The 23,178-nt window shown below is 41.6% G+C and overlaps 1 protein-coding gene and 1 long non-coding RNA gene across 2 annotated transcripts; both read left to right on the forward strand.

The window, feature by feature from the left end:
- Positions 1-291: 291 nt before the first annotated feature.
- gpr37l1b (G protein-coupled receptor 37 like 1b) lies at positions 292-3,904 on the forward strand. Its single transcript, XM_066644378.1, has 2 exons — positions 292-1,126; positions 1,947-3,904. The coding sequence occupies exons 1-2, from the start codon at positions 467-469 to the stop codon at positions 2,790-2,792; spliced, it is 1,506 nt and encodes a 501-aa protein (XP_066500475.1). The 5' UTR covers positions 292-466; the 3' UTR covers positions 2,793-3,904.
- An 18,184-nt stretch (positions 3,905-22,088) lies between these two features.
- Positions 22,089-23,076, forward strand: LOC136665917 (uncharacterized). Its single transcript, XR_010795326.1, has 3 exons — positions 22,089-22,383; positions 22,729-22,823; positions 22,937-23,076. It is a non-coding gene; the product is annotated as an uncharacterized lncRNA (long non-coding RNA).
- The last annotated feature ends 102 nt before the right edge of the window (positions 23,077-23,178 follow it).

The following is a 23,178-nucleotide window of genomic DNA, read 5'->3' on the forward strand; positions in this document are numbered from 1 at the left end:
TTTTTTGTACTCCACACACTATACAATTGTCTGCTACTTTCTCAAAGAACCTTGAACCCTGGAAAGTCACTGAAATTATGGAATCATTTGTCTTTTTTTGTGTGTTTAGTTCCTTTAGAGCCTTTGCATACCCCTTTGTAGTCCTATCATTTCATGGTGCATTGAAAAAAGAAAAGATTTCGATCATTTATTTTGCCAGCAGAGGGCCTTATTCCCTGACTTTCCGGAATAGAAAGGGGGAGAGGAGGCGTTCCCAATGCCAACTCCTATTGAAAGAGACCAGCCATCCATGGATGTGCAATGAGAGCTGAGTGTTTGGCAAATAAGTCTGCAGCACCCAGTGTTTGGCATGAGGGATCTCAAACTTGGGCTGCATCGCGTTGGCATTTCTAAATCTTCACGCTCAGTGTGAACTGTGCTGGATAAACCTGTGGCTATCATCATTTGTTTTGGGGCTTACTTGAATATGAAGATGGAGGCGAGTGTGTTCAGACTGTTTTACTTTATGATTCTAGTTGCTCTTCTGGCCATTTGTGCTTTAGGAGCAAAAACCAACAAAAAGGGTGGAAAGTCTGATGAAGCTCAAGCAGTTGACAAGGATATAGATGGCAGCCTTCATAATGCTGGTTCTCATGCAGACATGCAACAACAGAAATTGCCCATGGAACTGGATGAAGATGGAGGCTCTGTGTACACACCCTCTAAGGAGTATGAAGGAACAATCTCAACTTCAGCACCTTACCTGGCTTTTTCTAATTCCACACTCTCCAATAAGAATAAGGATACCAGCACTGATGATACATTGGTTAAGGACAATGTCACTGAAGGGGGCATCACAAAGATACACAACCCTCTGTTCCCAGTGACAGACAGCTCCTACAGTGCCTATGGCATCCTCTTCCTGGCCCTGGTGGTATTTGCTGTAGGGGTTGTGGGTAATTTGGCTGTTATGTGTATTGTGTGGAATAACTATTTTATGAGGAGTGCATGGAACTACATCCTGGCCAGTCTAGCTTTCTGGGACTTCTTGGTTCTGTGCTTCTGTCTTCCTGTGGTGGTCTTTAATGAACTTACCAATAAAAGGCTGCTGGGAGATTTTTCATGCAGGATTGTGCCTTACATAGAGGTGGGTGCCAACATGTAGTTTTTTTCTAAATACATCCACCACAACATACATACATATAATTTAAAGTGCCTAGAATGCAGTTACTTACACAAGTGGCCATGCTTTTTTGGTATTATGTAAGACCTATAAAGACTAGTTACATGTAAAAGTTACACGTGTTAGATTTTCTAAGTGGAAATGAATACATTCTCTACAAATAACATATACCTTAGTTTACAATTACTGTTTATTAAGGTAACATATTGGTGAGAAGATTCTAACAAAACAAACAATATTTGTCCTGTTTTACATTAATGTTTTAGGTTATACTCACTATTTATAATTGTGCACTAATATTTGCTTATTTAGTAATGATAATAGCAATAATTTTCTTTGGTTCCAACAAAGAACTGCTTTTTTAAAAGTTTCTTTAAAAGAGCTGCTGTATCCTAAACATTTCCCAACTATTTAACCTAGTAAAAAAATTGTATGCCTTTAAATGTTTGTTTAATGTTTCTATAGGAACATTTTTATTGCTTTTACCCAAAATTGGAGAAACAAACTGGAAGAATGAAGCAAACTCCAAATTACTGAGTTTATAATAGTGTCAAAAATTACCTCTTTCCCTCTAAAAATGTGGCATCTAATAAAATACAATCATTTTGAGTAAATAAGGCATTGGATGATACAGGTTGTGCCTGAGTAATATGTATAATATGTAGCCAACATTTGTATGGAAGTACCAATTTTAAATGACATGATTCCTATAATTGAATCCTGACAATGAGAAATGCACATGAAAGGCCATTAACAACTTTGAAACCTTTATGTAACTGTGCAGGTGACATCATTAGGCGTGACCTCCTTCAGCCTGTGTGCTCTGGGTATTGACCGTTTCCATGCTGCCACCAGCTCTCTCCCAAAGGCTTGGCGGGTGGAACACTGCCAGTCCGTCTTGGCCAAGCTGGCTGTGGTCTGGATTGGCTCTATGGTGCTAGCATCCCCAGAACTACTTTTATGGCAACTGCACCAGATCAAGTCCCTTTCTCTGGGCGTCCAGGTGGACACCTGCGTTATGAGTCCATACACCAACCTCCCAGAGTCCATCTATTCCTTGGTCATTAACTACCATGATGCTCGCATGTGGTGGTACTTTGGCTGTTACTTCTGCCTGCCTGTGGTCTTTACTTTGCTCTGCCAGATGGCCACCTGCCACGTCTCCAGCGGAAGCGGAAGTTCTCCCAAACGCCCAGAGGAACACTCTCCATCAAAGAAGCAGAAGCTCCAGCACGCACAGCAAGTTGAACGCCAGCTCAACTGCACTGTCATGGCATTGGCTGTGGTATATGGCGTGTGTGCTCTGCCTGAAAACGTGTCTAATCTCACACTGACCTATGCCCCCATACAAGTGTCAGAGGATATGTTGGCTCTACTTGCCCTCATAAATCAGTTCTTCTTATTCTTTAAGTCCTCAGTGACACCAGTACTGCTGCTGTGCCTGTGCAAGACTCTAGGCCAAGCATTTATGGACTGCTGCTGCTGCTGCTGCGAAGAATGCCAGCCAAGCAACTCCTCATCCTCCCAAAACATTACAGAAGGCAAGCACAAAAGCACAAACGAAACATCTTCCTCCATTTTCTTTGACAAAGCCAAGGACAGCACAACCATCTTGACGATTGGCAGCTGAGTCAGCTTACCCAGCTTCTGAGCTATGAGGTCATAAGATGACCTACAACAGGAGTCTGAAACTCAGGTCATGGAAGGCCAAAGCCCACAAGTCTGGTGGTTTCCCTGCTCAAATACACCTGATATAAACCGTCGGTTAATTGGATGTTTGTAGTTTAGGTTTAAGCAGGCAATCAGCAAACTGTACTGGTTCTTGGCCATCCTGACTGAAGTTTGAGATCTGGAATCATTTCTTACATTCACTTGCATTACATGTCCCAAGTAGCAACCTTCTTGTTCTCCAGACTCTCTAACAAATTTGAAAATATACCGAGTTCTTAGGTGGTCCTAGAAGTTCCCTTTTTTGCTGCTGTGATCTGTCTATTTTAATAGTCAAGGTTCCAACAAGTGCCACATGAGTTTGTACAAAGCATAATGATCCTTCTGTTCATAAAAGAGAAGTTACTATAATGTCAACGGGAAAGATGAATAGGTGGATCTCTATGTTAATATTTCTCTGAGCAAGATCTCAGTTGAGGCCTTGTTGTATATTTTAGTTCACTGTATGATCTTCCACCCACACACTTCTGATACATTTGTGTACAAAATGTGTGAAATATATTCATAGATGAAAGGAGATTGTATGTTTAGTCATGAAAATGTCAAAGACTGAATAGCAAGGATTCAATCAGACAACAGGTCATTTGTTCATCTAGAAATATTTTAAAATGTACGTCTGTACTTATGAGATTTGTTTTTTGTGAAAGAACTAGAATGTTTTACTAACTTTTTAACAAGTGCTTGTTTCAGCATAATCACTTTGCAAGCTTTCTTGTGCTATTTTTCACTATTGTACATGCACTGCATTTTTGTTAGAATGTAAATAAACTGAAGATTTGGAAGTGAAAACTGACATGTAACAGTTCCCCAGAATTAAGCATTTTAAAGACATTTATTTAAATTAAGCCATATTTTTAAGGGCCTTTTGTACACTTTGTACACTGCTGATTTCAGGACTCTTTACAGAAATAATTTAATAATATTATTGTAAATTTCATTATTAACCTGGTTTGTTTTCCTTACTTTGGTCCAATCAATGTGTGTAAATGATTCTAATTGAAGTTAAATGTATAAAATGTACAAATTGCACAACAAATTGTGACTGCCTTGAGTTTTTTTCTGAATCTATGTCCATCATTGCCTGAAGGAAAAAGTTTTGTCTGCAGAGGCTTGATTGGTTTCTACTTTCTCATAAGGTTCTCATTGTTCTGAAAAGAAGATGGAGGCTTCTACTGTGAATATCAATGTCCAGACTATAGCTGTGTTGCCAAGATACCATCCAAATATTCACGTGGATTTCAGTTTGGCCAAGGCTGAACACAGAAACCTTCAGCTTTCCCACCTTTACAGGCTGTTGGGGGAACCAAAGAGTTTTGTTCATTCACAGCATTAACTTTGTGTTTTACATGTTCAAACAGTGAACAAATAGATCGTTTAGTGGCTGCTGAAATACTGCTGAAACATTGAACAAGGATACAGGCTTTCACAAGCAAAAACAGCAAAGAAATCAATTCATTTTTCAAACCTCTAGAACTTCAAACTCTTAATTAAATAAGTAACACGAATGGAGTATGAAGGAATTAAGTAATTAAAATGCATCCAGGCATGCACACACATCAACAGACAGGATAAATGATGAACAAATTTCTAGTTGGTCTAGAAAATGTCTAATCATTGTAAAAGAACTGTTTGTTACAAGGAGAGACATGGGTGTTCTGTAGAGGGGTTTTGGAGGGGCTGACCTCTTTAGACTCATAGTCTTGGCCTGTGTTCAGTGGCTGTCAGGGACTGGGAAGACGACAGAGAGTGAGAATAGCCTCATTAGAGAGCTGGAGCTGGACTTTAAGAACGGAGCTCTTTTGGCACTAATGACTGAGAGGGAACAGACTCGCCACTGTTCGCTGTAATGAAGGTAAACCACAAATCAGCAAACTGCCCAATGGTACAAGGAAACATTAATAATATTATTATATTCTTAACAATAATGTTGCTGAGTATAGTTTTTTTTCAGTTCATAGGTTATATGAGGTTTACATCTTGTCTTGTCATGTCTCTTGAGTATTAGGATTATATCTGGTTAGAGATTTTGCTGTAAATGCACACCAGAGTTTTTTATTTTCCACACCATTTCATGAGATGGTCGTAATAGTCAGATAACATATTTTAATCATGGAAGTGTACATTTATTTGTCTCTCCAAGCCTCATTCAACAAATAAAACCCTGTCCAACAGAGGCTAATCATGAAGGATACACACGGTTGGTCCTTTTCAAAACTAAAGGCCAGTTTTGTGATTGGATCCTGTTAATGCGTTTTTTATGTGATTGTTGGAACTGTCCAAATGACAAGCTAAGTGTAAACACCTCCAAAATGCATTGTGATAATATCACTCAAATTTCATCGGGAAGTTTTCAGAGACAGTTATCATTAACACTTAAAGACAAAATGGACACATGGAAAAACATTTTGTTATACTGATTTTTTTTGTATAATATTAAACGTGGGGTGTTATCTGAAATGCAGAGTTTATTCAGTGTGAGTCTTGAAACATGCATAGGGTTTACTCACTGTGAGGCTTGGAATAAACTTCGGGTTTATTTGGCATGAGGCTTGGAAGAAAGCCCAAACTTGAACACAGAGTGAAGCCATGTTAATCTTGTGATTGGCCAGGGTAAAGTATTACCCATTTTAGGAAAGCCCATATCACATTGAGAAGAGAGCATTCATTCATTCATTCATTGTCTGTAACCACTTATCCATTACAGGGTCGTGGTGAACACAAACTCATATATACACTCACTTATGGGCACTTCTCAACAGCCAATTCACTTACCAACATGTGTTTTTGGACCATTGGAGGAAACCACAGCACCTGGAAGAAACCCATGCAGACAACAGGAGGACACAACAAACTCCGCACAGGCAGTGACCCGGAGCGGGGCTTGAACCCACAACCCCTGGAGCTGTTTGACAGCAACTACCTGTTGCACCATTGTGTTGCCCTGAGAGGAAAGCATTAATGGTGAAATACAGAAACCATTTATTAAACTTTGGGTAAATATTTACAATAAATAATTTGTAAATTTACATTGTAGGCCCTGAGGAACAAATTTGTATAAATTAGAAAGAATAGGCAGATTTGGGTCCACATTGTCTTTAAATACAATTTAAGGTAGAACAGAAATGTAAAATCTAGTCAAATTTGTACTGTAATATGCTTTTAACACAAGATTTTGTCACAAAACAGCTTTGCAGAATTTTCAATCAGAAGAGAAGATCAACTGTAAATCAGGAAGCCCTAGTCGAACAAGGCATGGGTGACTATGGAAATACTCCCTTGAGGCTGGAGGAAGAAACCTTGGGAGGAAACAACCTCAACAAGGGGGACACGTCCTCTTCTGATCAAGCTACTAATAGAAATGAATACTATCACCATTTAATCTGTCATTATACTCTAGTGTACTGATACAACTATAATGCTGATGTAAGAATCATGAAGTATCGGGTGTTATGGCAATAATCATAATAATGATAATGGTACCAAAAGAAATTTCAAGTTAAGGCATGGCTGCATATTTTCTGCACAGTTATATAAACATATAACCTTTAGAATACAATCTCACCATTAAAATGCTCTGGATTCCATTACATCTTAAACTGAGCAACAGTTGCATTTTAGCTTCTTATTAAAATTTTCTGTTCCACCTTAAATGACAGCAGTCCCATTCTGGTGATTGTTAACTTGGCGGTTTATTATGTAGGAGCTGTAGGAGTGTTTATTATGTGACCCTGTTGTAATATGCCACATCACAAACTGTTCTTCAAACAGTGCAGCTCAGTTCAGTATAATATTTTCATTAACAATTTATCATTTTAACCAAAATAATAAATACATAGGGCGGCACAGTGGCACAGAAGGTAGTGTCACTGTCACACAGCTCCAGGGTCCTGGGGTTTTAGGTCTGACTGCCTGTGAGGAGTTTGGTGTGTTCTCCCTGTGTCTGTGTGGGTTTCCTCCAGGGGCTCTGGTTTCCTCCCACAGTCCAGAAAACACATGCTGATAGGTGGATTGGTTACTCAAAAGTGTCCCTAGGTGTTTGTGAGTGAATGTGTGAGTGTGTGTTGCCCTGCAAAGGACTTGTGCCCCCTCCATTGTGTGTTCCCACCTTGTACCCAGTGATTCCGGGTAGGCTCCAGACACACTGCGACCCTGAACCAGATAAGCGCTTACACACAGTGAATGAGTAAATAATATAAACATGAACAAAAAACATTAACTTTGATTTAAAAAAACACATTTTCTGCAATATTTTGACTATACACTTCCAAGCCATCTGGAGTTATCATTTAAAAAGTACATTTTTGTTTGTGTCCTAAATAATTGCAGCAATTATACTTTTTCCCCACTTACTATTCGTTAAACATTATTCTTTCCCATTTTTCATGCAGGCATACTATATATCAGACATCTCCTGGAAAATAAAACTTTTATTTAAAGACTTTATAGATGAGAAACACTGTATGAAGGGGGGTTATTACATATTCATGTTTAGCAAATTCTCCAAATGCTATTCAGTATTTGCATCAACGTCGCTGTGTTTTTGTTGAAAGGAAATGTAATAAACGTTGTCTGTGACTTTTACACAGAAAGGTTCTATGTTGTACACTTTCAGTAAACTGCACTGCAGTTAAATGCAATATAGTTTGTGCTACTTTAAACAGAAAAATGTATGTAAATTGTACTATGTTCTCTGCAAAAGTAGCATGCGGTAAGATTCCATTCTGCAAGGCTCACTCCCAAGCTTAAAAGTCTGCTAGGGATGGGAGGATGTGTTGAGTGTGTGAGAGAATGTGTGCACTGTCTCATCTTCAGGCTAGGCTCAGTGAGCGGGGACTAATATGACCTGAATGTCTCTCACTCACACAGAGCAGTGTCTCTCCTCGCCTTGTTAAGGGGACAATGTTTGTTTTGTTTGGTGGGCTTCTGAGAGTGGAGGTTGAGGGTTTGGGGGGTGGGGGGGGGGGGGTGAGAGTAATTCAACATGGTTACTGAGGCAACCAGCTTTGGCCCCTAACATACAAATCAGGGTCCCAGGCAGGAAAACCCCAAAACAGCAGCCTAGACCACCATGTATTCACAAGACAGGAAACTCAAGTGAGTTTCATTCTGATTCAACAAGTGGTGATGCCAGTAAAGGGAGAAAAAGTTTTTCCTTTGCATTTGTGGCTAAACTTTCGTATTCAAGGCCCATGGTGACTGAAACAAGGGTAGGTGACGCGAGGTCAGGGAAAGGGGACAGGAGGCCTCATTTCTCTCCTTCTCAAGGGTCTAAAAACATCTCAGCCCACTCTTTCTCAATATTTGTGCCAAGCCACTGAGAGAGAACAGAGGGGATCTGTTTATGTGGACTCAGTCCCCCTAAAACAGCTATATCCCAATATAGAACGTCATGCACCAAACCAAAGAAAAGAAAAAAACATGCTTCAAATCATATTCACAAATACATTATCAGGAATACTGCAGTAAACCATTACACCAATACTTGCACCTGTGCACCACAAGAGGTTTTCTGTTTAGTTTTGTTGTTTCAATCCATTATTGTGCTTTTTTTTCCTTGAGAAAAGCAAAATCTTTTTTGTCTTTACTTATTACTTTTATTGAATTGTTGGATTTCTGCAAATAGAATAAAAAAACTTTTTGGGGGTGTGGGGTGCAGCAAATAAAGAATGACTGCTGAAATGTACTTTCTTATTTTCTGAATAACAGCGCCTCCTAGTGGCATCAGTTACTCTGTGCAGCGTTTTGGTACAAAGTACTTGTATTTTGAATTTCAACCCAGGTGGTGTCTGAATTCCGGCTTTCTTAAAGGATCAAGAAGGCATTTTAACCTAACAAGCTGCATTATCAGCAGTACGTACAACAACATTACACACAACAATGGGCATTAACCAATGTTAGTGACATCCCTTTAAAATAAAGAATGCGGGGCACCGCAGCTCCCTAGTCATGTTGTTTTATTGGTGTTTATGTGTATGTGTGTTTCCCTTTTGCTGGACTCAATTAGGTCTCTGGCCTGCACATATATGTGCTTGGGGGGTGTCACTGCCAGTGGTGGATAGTAAGGAAGTAAATGTACCTCGTTACTGCACTTAAGTATTTTGGCTGGACCACCTACCGGTCCGAACTAGAAGAGGCATTTTCGCTTACTGACTGATTGTCTCCTAATGTTGAAACGTGCAGACACGAATAGGAACCTTACTTCACCTTCTGATTTTAGTTCAGCCATATTTCTCAAGGTGGCAGTACTACATCATCTGTTGTTAGTTCAGCCATATTTCACATAGTGCTTTTCCACCAATGAGGGAATGGTTAGTGAACTACATTTGGAACCACTCGGTGCATGACATGAACTGGTCCGCAAGCCGAAAAATTATTTCCTAACTGGAACCAAAGTAGAGGAGGTTCTTCAGCACGAACCATGGCTTCATTCGTGGGCGTCTCAAGGTTGAGTAACTGAAAAAAGAGCTCAGAGTCTCACCCACAGCCTTATGGCCCAGAGGAGCTGGACAGGGTTATTTACAAAGTTTCACATAAATAAATAATAGGAATAGTTTTTTTAAGTCACCATGAATAAGGAGAATAGAGCTCTGTGGTCCTATTTAAGACACAGCATTCAGACAGCCACCAGCGGTTGCTCTCTGGCCTGGAGTGGCTAGTTGAGTTATGGGTGTATCTGAAGGAGTCATGTGATATTGCTGAGATGTTTTTTTTTTAACTCACCATAAATGATGTGATTAGAGTTCTGAGCTCAGCTTCAATTTAAGAGATGGATTTTGGATATTTTGTTCATTCCAAATTTTTCAAAGAAAACATCATTTTCATGAGGCCAGGGAAGCTTTTGGAGGTGGCTTGAGGGCTGCTTCACACCTCCTGAGACCGGCTCCACTCGCCTTTGGCTCGCACAGGGTGCCTTAGGCTTCGGAGGACCAACTAGGATTCTCAACCATGGTGACTAAAATTATGAGCATAGGCCAAACACAGAAGCATATATTGGGCTTAATACTCAGGAGACAGCGACCTCTATTGGTTTGGAGGGGCAGCATGTAATAATTGATATAACATTCATGTATGTAATCTTTGGCCATTTCTGCTGTGTTCATCCAGGTCAGGTTAATTAATGATATTCTATTAAAAGACTATGGAACCAAGAGTGACACTAGAGTCTTTTCACCTACAATGTGTTAAGCATGAGTCTTGTTACAAATATTATGTAACTGTACTTTTACTTTCTACTTTTTGTACTTTTTACTATTAATTATATTAGGAGGTAAATACATTTGTATTTTTACTCAAGTGGAGTAAAACAACGAGGATTTTTCCTGGAAAAATATTTTACCTTGATTAGCTCTACTTTAACTCAAGTACATTGTTTGTGTACGTTGTCCACCCGATTTGTGCAACCTGTCCAATTTGGAAGGACGCATGCACAGACCTTGGACAACCCAGAATTTTTTAGAGTGTAGCACTTAAACTGTAATTTAGCTAATGGTTCGGCTACGTTACAGCGCAAAGACAAACACAAAAGTAGTGTTTTAGTAGAACATACCTCAATAAACGATAATTTATGATACACTCTAAAAAATGTTGGGTTGTTTTTTCTACCCAACTGCTGAGTTGAGTGAGTTGGGTAGTTTTGTTGGGCTATTTATTTACCTCTGAATATAGATATAAACCCATGCTTGGGGTAAAGTGACCCAGATGCTGGATTACTGTGTGTTGAACCCAGTTGGATCGGTTCGTGATTCCCGCCTTTTTTCTCATTTTGACTGTGAGCACCTGAGGACAACAGACAGAGCGGCTGTTACAAATTTAAGGTGAGTGATTCTGAGTAACTATCATAAATGATCGTTTATTGAGGTATGTTCGACTAAAAACACTACTTTTGGGTTTGTCTTGGCGCTGTAACGTAGCCGAACCATTAGCTAAATTACAGTTAAAGTGCTACCAAGTGTTAGCTCGCTAACAAAACCAAAGTTTTAACTGAAATAATTAGGGTGATGGGAGTAAAGAAAAACATTTATAGAGCTAAAAATACATATAACGTTTCTCTGGAAAGTCATGTATGTTTAAAGTGTTTAAGCACTTTGTTCGGGTACGTTGTGGAAAAATTAGCCGTTACCTCACGGCCGACAGACAGCGGGTGCGTTCCAATTCACTCTATGTTCCCTCTGAAGTGCACAGTTTCAGAGCAGAAATGTTGGGGTTTACACGCAAACAGTTTATATCAATAATGTGCGGTATGAGCATGTGTTTGAGTCCCAAACCGAAATATTATAGGCTTCACAGTTTGAGCGAGTAATGTGTGTTTCAAAACCGTAGGGGACTAGTGTAAGTAGAAGTGAGCGGTTTGATATTCAGCCACTGTGCGCACGAGCGAGCGAGAGAAACGGAGCCCAAACCAGTGGTTTTGTAAAAAAGAAGACAAACTATTATATTAATAAACAATAATATATTAAATAAAACAATTTATATAATTTTCTTTGTATCTATTTATTATAAATAGCTGGTACGTTTTGAGAGTAGAGTTCACAGCTTGAAAAATGTTATACATGTATATATTTAAATCATCCCCTAATTATTATTTGCTCTTTAGCAGATGTCACTGGACATTTTCAAATTGAATATGCAGACCTGTGTTCTTTGTAGAGGATATTATTGTTATTATTATTATTATTATTATTATTTAATGTTGTTATATAACAATCAAAAACATTTTGTTTTAATAAATGTTGTAAGCTACTTTAAAGGAAATAAAATTGTCATTTATATTTCTGTAGTTGAGTTTGTTTGTTTGTGTGTGTGTGGGGGGGGGGGGGGGTGCATTACATGAACAAGAGTAGAATATTTATAATCTACATTATATAACCCAACTTGGGATGTTGTAACCCAACCATGGAGTTTCTTTTGCTCAGCAGTTGGGTAAAGGCCCAACAACCCAGTTCCTTGTGCTTTAGGAATATACAGCTCTTGGAAAACAGGGACCCTGAAACCTGGGGCTATGGGAACCGATGTCATGTGGGCCATAGGCCACAGGGTCCCTAGAAACCTAGTACCCTAGAAGCACATGGAATCCAGGGACATAGGGATCCTGGGAACATAGGGTCCTCAAAACTTAGGGCCCTTGAAATAAAGGCTAGGGCCTGGGAACACAAGACAGTAGGAACATAGGAAGTTGTGAAAATAAGACCTTAGGTCACACTCCCATCGAAGCCGTGTTAGTCGTAGCAATACTCTGAAAAGCTTTTAAGTCTGAAATTGTTCGCGCGGTGGTGGCTGAAATTCGTGATGTGATGAATCAACACTACTCTAACATTAAGTCTGATCTTTTAGCGTTAAAGACGGATTTACTTCGTGATTTCGCTAATTTGAAATCTGATGTGAAGACTTTGCAAACCACTGTGGACGGAGTTGAGCGATCACTTACAGCATGCACGGATGATGTATCGGAGCTTCAGACCAATGTTGCTTCCTTGACCAAGACTGTTGCTGACCTGGAGGCCAAGTGTGAGGATCTAGAATCTCGTTCACGGAGACAAAATATTCGTATCATTGGAGTTCCTGAGGATGGATCTTTTACTCTGTCAGCGTCTAATGTATTTGTGCTGCTCAAAGACGCGCTTCAGTTGCCCGATCTGCCACAAATTGACCGAGCGCACCGATCACTGGCCCCAAAGCTGATTCTCGGTCAACCTTCCCGTCCAATTATTGCTCGACTTTATTACTACGAAGTGTGGTGGAAAATCATGACAGAAAATAAGACAGCTCTTTGAGTCTCTGAGTCGGCAGCAAGTGAGACAGCATTTATTAATTAACATGAGAGAGGGACGTGCGCGCAACGCTGTTTTTCACCTCTCTGCTGACCATTTTTGATCAGCGTCTTTTTATACATGGAAAACCCTTTGAAGTACACCATCTGTTCGCTCTTTTACATTTCAGTCATCTTTCGCTGTATCCTGTTCCCAAAACTCAGAGTTTCCCACCATTTGTTTTCCCCTATCTCCTGTATTTCTAACACCTTTCCAGACGTGGCCTGTGCCTCCCCCTCTACCTTCTTGGTCTGGAGACAAAGGGAGGTGTCGATATGTTATTTGAAACACACACACACACACACAAGTCTGCGGTCTCACACAGAGAATTAGGAATAAAACAATTTCAGTTTACACAAGCATGCGTGGCCATTGCTGATTAAATATCTCTATTGATTATGAATCATTTATATAAACAAATTTCCATCACAGAAGACTGTGTCAATATTCTCAAACAGGCCAGGCTTCAACTCTGAAGGTTGGAGGAGGAGGAGCAAGCTTTGCTGCATTAAGAGAAAGAGATGGAAAGTGGAGGAGGTGGAGTCATTCTCTCAAACATGCCCGTTTTCCAGAGGTCAGCATAAACTGAAGGGATGAGAAAACTTTTTTTTATTATTTTAAATCTTGGGAGGTTTTGTTTATGACTATGTGTTGTTTAGTGTTCATTCAAAGAAGATGCATACAAATAAAATTATATTATTCCAATTACATTCCTACAATGGCAAATAACGGCGTGTCACAGATATGACGGAGTATTCTTGATTTACTCACTATAAAGTAACTTAACTTACACTTCCTCTGGCCTTTAAATCTCTTCCACTGAGTTACAGGTTTAGTCCAGAAATTAAGCCTGATGTATACTTTCACTGTGAGGGTTTTACCTTTCTGGTCAATCCTTAAGTCATACAGTGGCATTCTGAAGACCTCAGCAGGAGAGAGAGCACATCGAGATAGGGGCACATGGTGTGAAGGTCCAAGAATTAACACTCTCCGGCTACCAAACAACAGCGCAAGAGTTAGTTCATCCCATAATGGAGGACTCCGGTTCAATATGCAAGCTACATGATTAACAGCAAAAAAATACTCACGTAATAGAGGGATCAATTTGCTTGTAGGCATGTGCTGCACAAGCTCCACAATAAGTATAACCATTCATTCATTCATTCAATCATTCATTCATTATCTGTAACCGCTTATCCAATTCAGGGTTGCGGGGATAAATATAACCAGCATGTCTGAAAGAAGGTGCATAACCTTAACTACACTGGATTAATTCAAACATTTTAAATATAATATTCTGGTTATTCTAGTATGTTTTTTATATTATAATTGATTTGCATATTTTTAACTGGCATCAATGCACAATCAAACATAAAAACCAAATCACTGCATATCCTCTCTTTGATTTAGTCTATCAACTTATTCCAGCAGAACAGGACCACTAAGTTGTTCCAAACTGGTTCACTGAAAGTTGCTCAGGTTTAAAAAGTGCAATTGTATGAGCCATGTGTACTGTGATCATTTAAATGTCAAGTTGTATTAGTCTAAGCTTTGGTACAGTGCACACTATCTAATTATTTAAAATCTTTAAAACCATTTCTTTAAAGGAGCTCAGAGAAATCGAATACAGAAAAAAACAGGAGGCTTTCAAAGCTAGGAAACACTAACATATGCAAATAAATTTGTATCCAAAAGGTATCATTTTAAAAGTATCAAACAAAAATAAATGAGTATATATTACTAAAAGAAAAAAAAAATGAAGACAAATTCCACAATTAAAAAAAGATTTAACTCTCTACTAACTCATTTTTTAAATAAGAAAATTCAGTCATGTACAGTGCTATAATGGCTCTAGCGGGTGCTGCTGTGGATTGTACTTGAGATAACCAGCCCTCTAGCTGTGCATTCAGCCCTAGAGAGAGAGAGAGAGAAAATAAAAAAGAATGAATACATTACTAATGCATTATAGTTCAGAGCTCTACTCAGGGTGTGAACTACTGCAGTATTGATCTATTCATTTGCATTGCACTTTATTTTATATTGTATCCGTTTATCCATCCATCCATCCATCCATTATCCACCACTTATCTGGGTCCGGGTCGCGGGGGGAGCAGTCGGTGCAAAAAAACCCAGACCTCCCTCTCCCCAGCCACCGCCTCCAGCTCCTCCGGGGGTATACTGAGGCGTTCCCAGGCCAGTCGAGACATATAGTCTCTCCAGCGTGTTCTTGGTCTGCCCCGGGGCCTCCGTTGGACATGCCCGGAACACCTCCCCAGGAGACGTCCAGGAGGCATCCGGACCAGATGCCCGAACCACCTCAACTGGCTCCTCTCGACGTGGAGGAGCAGCGGCTCCACTCCAAGTCTCTCCCGGATGTCCGAGCTCCTAACCCTGTCTCTAAGGGAGAGTCCAGACACCCTGCGGAGAAAACTCATTTCAGCCGCTTGTACCCGCGATCTTGTTCTTTCGGTCACTACCCAAAGCTCGTGACCATAGGTGAGGGTTGGGACGTAGATTGAACGGTAAATCGAGAGCTTTTCTTTTCTGCTCAGCTCTCTCTTCACCACAACGGACCGGTACAGAGCCCACATTACTGCTGACGCTGCACCGATCCGCCTATCAATCTCACTCTCCATCTTTCCCTCACTCGTGAACAAGACCCGAAGTATTTAAACTCCTCCACTTGAGGCAGGATCTCACTTCCAACCTGGAGAGAGCACTCCACCCTTTTCCGAATGAGTACCATGGACTCGAACTTGGAGGTGCTGATCCTCATCCCTACATCTTCAAACTCGGCTGCAAACTGGTCCAGCAAGAGGACCCGGCTCGATGAAGCCAACAAGACCACATCATCTGCAAAAGCAGACATGGAATCCTGAGACCACCATACCAGACACCCTCCGCCACTTGGCTACGCCGAGATATTCTGTCCATAAAAATTATGAACAGAACCGGTTACAACGGGCAGCCCTGACGGAGTCCAACTGGGAACCAGTCTGACTTACTGCCAGCCATACGAACCAGACTCCTGCTCTGTTTGTACAGGGACTGGATAGCTCGTAGCAAAGAGCCCAGTACCCCATACTCCCTGAGCACCCCCCACAGAATGCCCTGAGGGACACGGTCAAATGCCTTCTCCAGATCAACAAAACACATGTAGACTGGTTGAGTAAACTCCCATGCACCCTCCAGGATCCTAGCGAGGGTAAAGAGCTGGTCCTGTGTTTCATGACCGGGGCGGAATCCGCATTGTTCCTCCTGGATCCGAGGTTCAACAGTCGGACTCTCTTCTCCAGTACCCCCGCATAGACCTTACCGGGGAGGCTGAGGAGTGTGATCCCCCTATAGTTGGAACACACCCTCCGATCCCCCTTTTTAAAAAGGGGAACCACCACCCCAATCTGCCAGTCCAGAGGCACTGCCCCCGACGTCCACGCGATGTTGCAAAGACGTGTCAGCCAGGACAGCCCCACAACATCCAGAGCCTTGAGGAACCCGGGGCGAACCTCATCCACCCCTGGGGCCCTACCGTCAAGGAGTTTCCCTACCACCTCGGCCACCTCAGCCCCCGGGGTCCCCAAGGTCTGCTTCCTCTGCGGAAGACGTGCTGCTGGGATTGAGAAGATCCTCGAAGTATTCCTTCCACCGCCTAATAATGTCCCCAGTCGAGGTCAACAGTTCCCCACCCCCACCATAAACAGTGTTAGTGGAAAACTGCTTTCCCATCCTGAGTCGCCTGATGGTTCAGCGCCTCTCTTCACCCGAGTGTCCAGAACGTATGGCCGCAGATCAGATGATATGACTATAAAGTCGATCATCGGTATCCTGATGCCAGGTGTACTTGTGGACACCCTTATGCTCGAACATGGTGTTCGTAATGGACAAACTGTGACGGGCACAGAAATCCAATAACTGAACACCACTCGGGTTCAGATCAGCGGGGCCGTTCCTCCCAATCAGGCCCCTCCAGGTCTCACTGTCATTACCCACGTGAGCGTCGAAGTCCCCCAGCAGAACAATGGAGTCCCCAGAATGAGTGTTCTCCAGCAACCCCTTTAGGGTCCCCAAGAAGGCATGGTACTCTGAAATGCTGTTCGGTGCATAAGCACAAACAACAGTCAGAGCCCTTTCCCCAACACGAAGACGCAGGGAAATTACCCTCTCGTCCACTGGGGTAAACCCCAACATACAGGCGCTAAGCAGGGGGGCTATGAGTAAGCCCACTCCTGCCTTACACCCTGGGCAACTCCAGAGTGAAAGAGCATTCAGCCCCTCTCAAGGAGATTGGTTCCAGAGCCCATACTGTGTGTCGAGGTGAGCCCAACTATATATAGCCGGTACCTCTCAACCTCGTGCATCAGCTCAGGCTCTTTGCCCACCAGAGAGGTTACGTTCCATGTTCCAAAAGCCAGTTTCAGTAACCGAGGATCAGAACGCCAGGGCCCCGGACCCCGACCGCCACCCGATCCACAATGCACCAGACCCGGATTACTACCTCTCCCACAGGTGGTGGGCCCATGGGAGAGTGGACCCATGTAACTCCTTCAGGCTAAGCCGGCCGGACCCCATGAGTGAAAGTCCGGCCACCAGGCGCTCGCCAAGGAGCCCCTCCCCCAGGCCTGGCTCCAGGGTGGGGCCCCGGTAACCCTACTCCGGGCAAGGGAGGCTGTGTCCGTGTTCTTGTCTTTTTCATCCTTGTCTTTATGGATCACTCTTTGTCTGGCCTATCACCTAGGACCAATTTGCCTTTGGAGACCCTACCAGGGGCTATTGCCCCCGACAACATAGCTCCTAGGCTCACGCAGGCACGCAAACCCCTCCACCACGTTAAGGTGGTGATCCAAGGAGGAGGTATCCGTTTATCATTATACCTTATCCTTATTGTAGTGTTGCCACTTTAAAAATCTCATTGTTTCTTTTTGTTTAGTGCTCAGTGTGTGTTTATTGTGTTTCCTATAACGTCCTGTTAACTGGTGTCTTGATGGGCTTTGAGAGTCTGTAACATCAACTACCCTCAGTGATCATTAAAGTTATCATTCTGTCTATCATACCGATATCCTGAAACAGTTCTGTTTGTGGCCGTGTCAATAGATGCCTTATATCAGATAATATCAGGTTCATTTTCAGATTATAGCGATCTGATATTCCAATAGCCAATTAACAGACCTACATACTTGTTTAAACTAATTTTTCTATACGTACAATAAGTACTACCAGGTAATGTGCTCTGAAGAACTACAAATACAAGCTGTTTTCAATAGTAATATTTTGTGATGTGATGTGAATACCAATATATTTTCACATGTCCATCTGTGTAACACCCTACTCCTGTTTAGCAGCATCCACATTTAAAATCAGGCTGCTTTTTGGTATGTGACACAACACAGGTCGGACAGTCAGAATGTGTGCATGAGAACACGTGTTAAATACTAAAATACAGGTATAATCACAAGGTGATAAAATAAAACATAAAAAATGACCCACAAGAAAAATGTAAGATAGGGCATTCGTGAGTAGATTTGGGTGTGTTGCAGCTGTACAAACTACTCTGCAGAATTGAAATGCACATCCTATATTCCAATCCAGTCATCTTGCAGTCTGTGGCTTTGAAGCTGCAGGTGACAGGACAAGGGGAAAGTGGAGATAGAGGTGGAGACTAAATGCGTATTAGTAAACCGTTGTGTAATAAACAAAGTTGATGGTATATATTGACATCTAAATCACTATTAAGGCATTAGGGGATTTTTTCCCCCTTGGATGTAACTTGTCTTTACTTTAATTGACAACCAGAGGGGGACTATAAGAAGAATATACGTCAAAACTGCTATTCATTCTCTTTAGTGTGGGGCAATGACACAAAACAATGGTAAGACGTCTCAAAGTGAAAAATGTGCATAAAAAAATACTTGTTCTCATATGAATCACTCTATAGTTATAAATAACCTCACATCAGACATTTTAAAATGAGAGACCACCATGCACATTAGCCTCACATTGAAATTACTACAGAACAGAGAGAAAGCAAGAAAAATCTTCACTGTTCAGTAACTGCATTATATACTTAAAAAATATGAGTGATAGTTTACCTCACATGACTTAGGTCTTCTGATATCTGGACTACGATGATAAACACTTATGAAGCTGAGCCTTTAGTTCCTTTAAGTTATTTATTACACCTAAAATTATTCTGAGCCGATGTTTAATCATAGAATAAAATCTGCTGACTAACCATGACATGCTTTTTCTGGCTGCTGTTTGAAGAGGGAAACAAAGGAAGGTTTGTCTGAAAATGTATCACTATCTCTGAGGACAAACTGACCAGCAGGTTTTGGTGATGAGCGTTTGTTTACGAGGGGGGGGTGTGGGCAAACACAAACGTGTTCACCTTCATGTAGAAGAAGAAAGGCAAAACATTTAGCCAGAAGCTTGACAGTGTCACGTTTTGATTCTGAGTGAGAGGACACTGTCGACTGCTTTACCCAGGTTCACAGTTTGCTGACTATGCTGTCTTTCACAGTGGCCCCAAGCTGGAACTGGACTGGACTGCACTAACTGTATAGATTTGCATTAGCAGCACAGGTCACAACAGACAGAGTAACCCCTACCAGAAAAAACACAGTAATTCTGTTTAACAGTTAAACCCGGCTGACTATAACAACACAAGCTTTTAAAGGTGCAATGGTAAATCTCATTGAAGTGCTTGCATGTTATTACAGGCCAATCAGATGAACCACAAAAACAGACAGGCCGGCTGGGCCAAACTGCTGTTTGTCAAACAGCTTTTCTCAGGCACGGAAAGCAGTTGTACTGACAAAGTTTCTGAAATAACTGTTTTTAATCATGTTGTACTTATTTTGGTGTATTGATACTAGTCATGAAATGAAATAAAAACGCCTACTGCACCTTTAAAGCAGTGTACTAGCTGTGGTGAGAGCTATATTTAACACACTGCCTAATTTGTTCATTGGCAGCTATGTAGAGACTCAATGAAAATATGCTGGCCTGATTTATTTATTAATTTGCACTGCATTTCATCCCGTGGGTTTCCTCCGGGTGCTCCGGTTTCCTCCCACAGTCCAAAAACACACGTTGCAGGTGGATTGGCGACTCAAAAGTGTCCGTAGGTGTGAGTGAATGTGTGTGTGTCTGTGTTGCCCTGTGAAGGACTGGCGTCCCCTCCAGGGTGTATTCCCGCCTTGCGCCCAATGATTCCAGGTGGGCTCTGGACCCCCTGCGACCCTGAATTGGATAAGCGGTTACAGATAATGGATGGATGGATGGATGTATTTCATCCGGTGTCTACTTTAATATCGAGAAACTGGACAAAAACAGTGAGGCCAAACAACTTCAGCTAGCTGTCTAGCAACAGACAGCAAAACAATCCTCTTTAAAAGCTTTGCCATCGAAAATAAATCATTTCCGTGAGGGGTTAGTGTTAGTTTTAACCTATTTCGAGGCCGATTTAACTGCTTATTAACTTTCCCGTTTGGACTGAACCATGTAAAGACATCTCGGAACATTTAAAATGCTAAATGCAGAGCTTAGTAAGCCTCACTTAGCTCCCAGCGCCTTTGTTTAAACTCAGACTCAGAGCTCTTCTCTGCTCAAGTAACGTTAGTAGTTTTAAACACATCAATGTCTCTTCTGGACTGAGAACAAATAGCTATCAGCACTCTGTAGAAACTTATTAAGCAACATAAACTTTGCAGAAACAGATGTTTTACGCTCTCTAATGTTACATTCAGAAGCTGGAATTAAAGAAAATAGAGAGGGAATGAAGAGGTCACTGAGAGCAAAGAGGAACAGAATTTCAGTCAGACAGTCTGTCATGAACCACTGTTCCCACTGAAGATGTTTCACCTGAAGATTATTCGTCTAAAGAGGGGACTTCCTCCAAAGAAAAGAAGAAGGAAATGGACAGCAAACCTAAGGGGTCATAGACTGACCAGTTATTTGAATGACAGCAAATTCTTTGCTAATTCTACAGAAATTTTATTCTGTTGGATTTTATTTCCAATGAGAGGCGACACCTGCCTTAAAACACAAATATACCAGTACAGCAATTAATATCAACCATTCAGAAATAAACATATTCCCAATGCTTTAATATAATTTCCACTCATTCTTACATCACTGTAAGTGCACAGTAGTGTGGAGATAATGAGAAATAGGAATGTATACTTTGGATTCAATTAATTCATTTTGATCACTATTCACTACTAACCCCTAAAATCCTGTCCTCCATTTTGTCACTGTGTGATTGCATTAACTCTAGTGTCCACTGCCTCCACCGCGACCACAGGATTCCGACTGTGGGTCAGTTTTGTGACAGTTGATGACATCATCACCGAATCTGCCCAGAGATGCAGAATTCGAATCACAACACAAACAGAGTTGGATCGATCGAGTTGACACTTGCTTCGAGATAACGATGTCCAGAACCGTTCTGTGCCCCAGGAAAAGTGAGTTCTGTCAGAATTTTTGACACAAATCTCTTCTCTATAATGAACTCTCTGTGAAAATTGGAGGAGCATGTAAAAGGAACATGTTTTACAGAATTATTTATGCAGGAAAAGCCCAGTAATGAAATGAAGTATCGTTTTGTTTATATTTAAATTTGTAACTAGCTGTGAGAAAAAAACCACTGTGAGATTAAACTTTAGAGTTTAGGGATGCTTTAAGAAATTAATTTATTTATGAAACCCTGGAGCTGTAGTAAAATGTAGAAATTTGTTTGTGGGCACAGATCATCTTAAGTTTGTTACTAGATATAGCTAGAAAGCTAACAATATCTACATCAGTCTTCAAGGGGTGGGGCTAGGACTGGAAACATAGGGTCCTTGAAATATAGGGGCCCTTGAAACATAGTGCTTTAGAAATATACAATATCCTAGAAATATCCTAGTGGACTTAGATTATTAGTTATTAATTATTAATTATTATTAATTATTAATTGATTATTAATTATTATTAGTGGATTTGGAAATATCCTAGTGGACTTTTAATAGGAATCTCCAGTTGTCCTCTAGCTGTTCAATCTGCGTAGGCTATGTAATGTTAACATGGAGGTCTAAATTTATCCCCTTTCACAAAATGCATAATTGCAGATTTTTTTCCCGATCTTGTCTTGTTCCACAGGGGCAAACGACGATGACCCAGCGCCCCTAGAGGCCCTGAGGTCCAACGATATTCCTGTGAACACCGGCCTTGTCCAGAGAGGCAAGAAGAGGAGGAGGAGCAAGCTCTGCTGCAGTCGGAGAAAGAGATGGAAGGTGGAGGACGTGGAGAGGGATGAGGAGCAGAGAGCTGCCAGTGCATGGGAGGAGGAAGAGGGACAGAGCTCCAGCACATCACCCACCTCTGTTTCCACTGAAGAAGATTCACCTGAGGGTGTTTCTTCTGAGGACAGTTCGTCCGAGGAGGATGTTTCGCCTGAGGACAGTTCGTCCGAGGAGGATGTTTCGCCTGAGGACAGTTCGTCCGAGGAGGATGTTTCGCCTGAGGACAGTTCGTCCGAGGAAGGCGTTTCGCCTGAGGACAGTTCGTCCGAGGAGGGTGTTTCTTCTGAGGACAGTTCCTCTGAGGAGGGTGTTTCTTCTGAGGACAGTTCCTCTGAGGAGGGTGTTTCATCTGAGGAGCTGGACACTGAATCAGATGACGATGTTTTGAATGACACCACCTTGAGACGTGAGAAATATGGCGTTAAAATAGCACACACACGTCAACAGTTCTGTAGATGTAAAAGTCATCCAGAGTGAATGTCCACATATCTTCTGGGCTCTGATATATGATGTTGATCTGAGTAAAATTGTGGCCATTGTGAAACAAACTTCATGAAACTCAAACATCTGTTCACAAAACAAATTACTGTGATGGGGCTTTGAGAGACACCTATCACCTGTAAGTTTCTCCAGAAAGCAGCAACAAACATCAACTCACTCTGGATGACTTTCTTCATATCGTACCCTTTAACTTCTCAGACATGTCTGACATTTGGAGGAGCTTCCCTTTAACCCTTTCCTCTCCTTGTAGGTGTGCTGGAGCTGCTGTATGAGGAGCAGGACTGTCTAGGGAAAGGAGGATACGGCTCAGTGTTCGCTGGCATCCGCAGAGAAGACGGGCTACCTGTAAATATCAAAACATTTACTTTATAGTGCGGGAAAACCAAAGGTCACTTCTGCAATTTGACACTAAAAAGCAATGGCATTTGTTAAATCCAGTTTTTTTTTAAAACTTACAGGTGGCTATCAAACACATCCCCGCAGACCATGTGACACGCACTACTGTGGTGAGTTCTTTTAATGCCTCATTCAGCTCAGCAGCCCATGAGTGTCTCTGTGGAGCCTCAGCCAGGGCTCATTTTAACACACGAGGAACAGAAGCCTCAGGTCAGAAAATAACTTAAAGTGGTGCTCTCACCAAAATGGAAAATGGAGGCTGTTATAAACATGTCGACTAACCTCTTGTGGTGCCAAAACTGTC

Source organism: Hoplias malabaricus, chromosome 14 (assembly GCF_029633855.1).
Source record: "Hoplias malabaricus isolate fHopMal1 chromosome 14, fHopMal1.hap1, whole genome shotgun sequence".
NCBI lineage: Eukaryota > Metazoa > Chordata > Actinopteri > Characiformes > Erythrinidae > Hoplias > Hoplias malabaricus.

Coding starts and splice junctions, on each gene's coding strand:
- gpr37l1b (XM_066644378.1), top strand. CDS start 467: ATGAAGATGGAGGCGAGTGTGTTCAGACTGTTTTACTTTATGATTCTA. Junction 1,127..1,946: donor GGATTGTGCCTTACATAGAG/GTGGGTGCCAAC, acceptor GTAACTGTGCAG/GTGACATCATTAGGCGTGAC.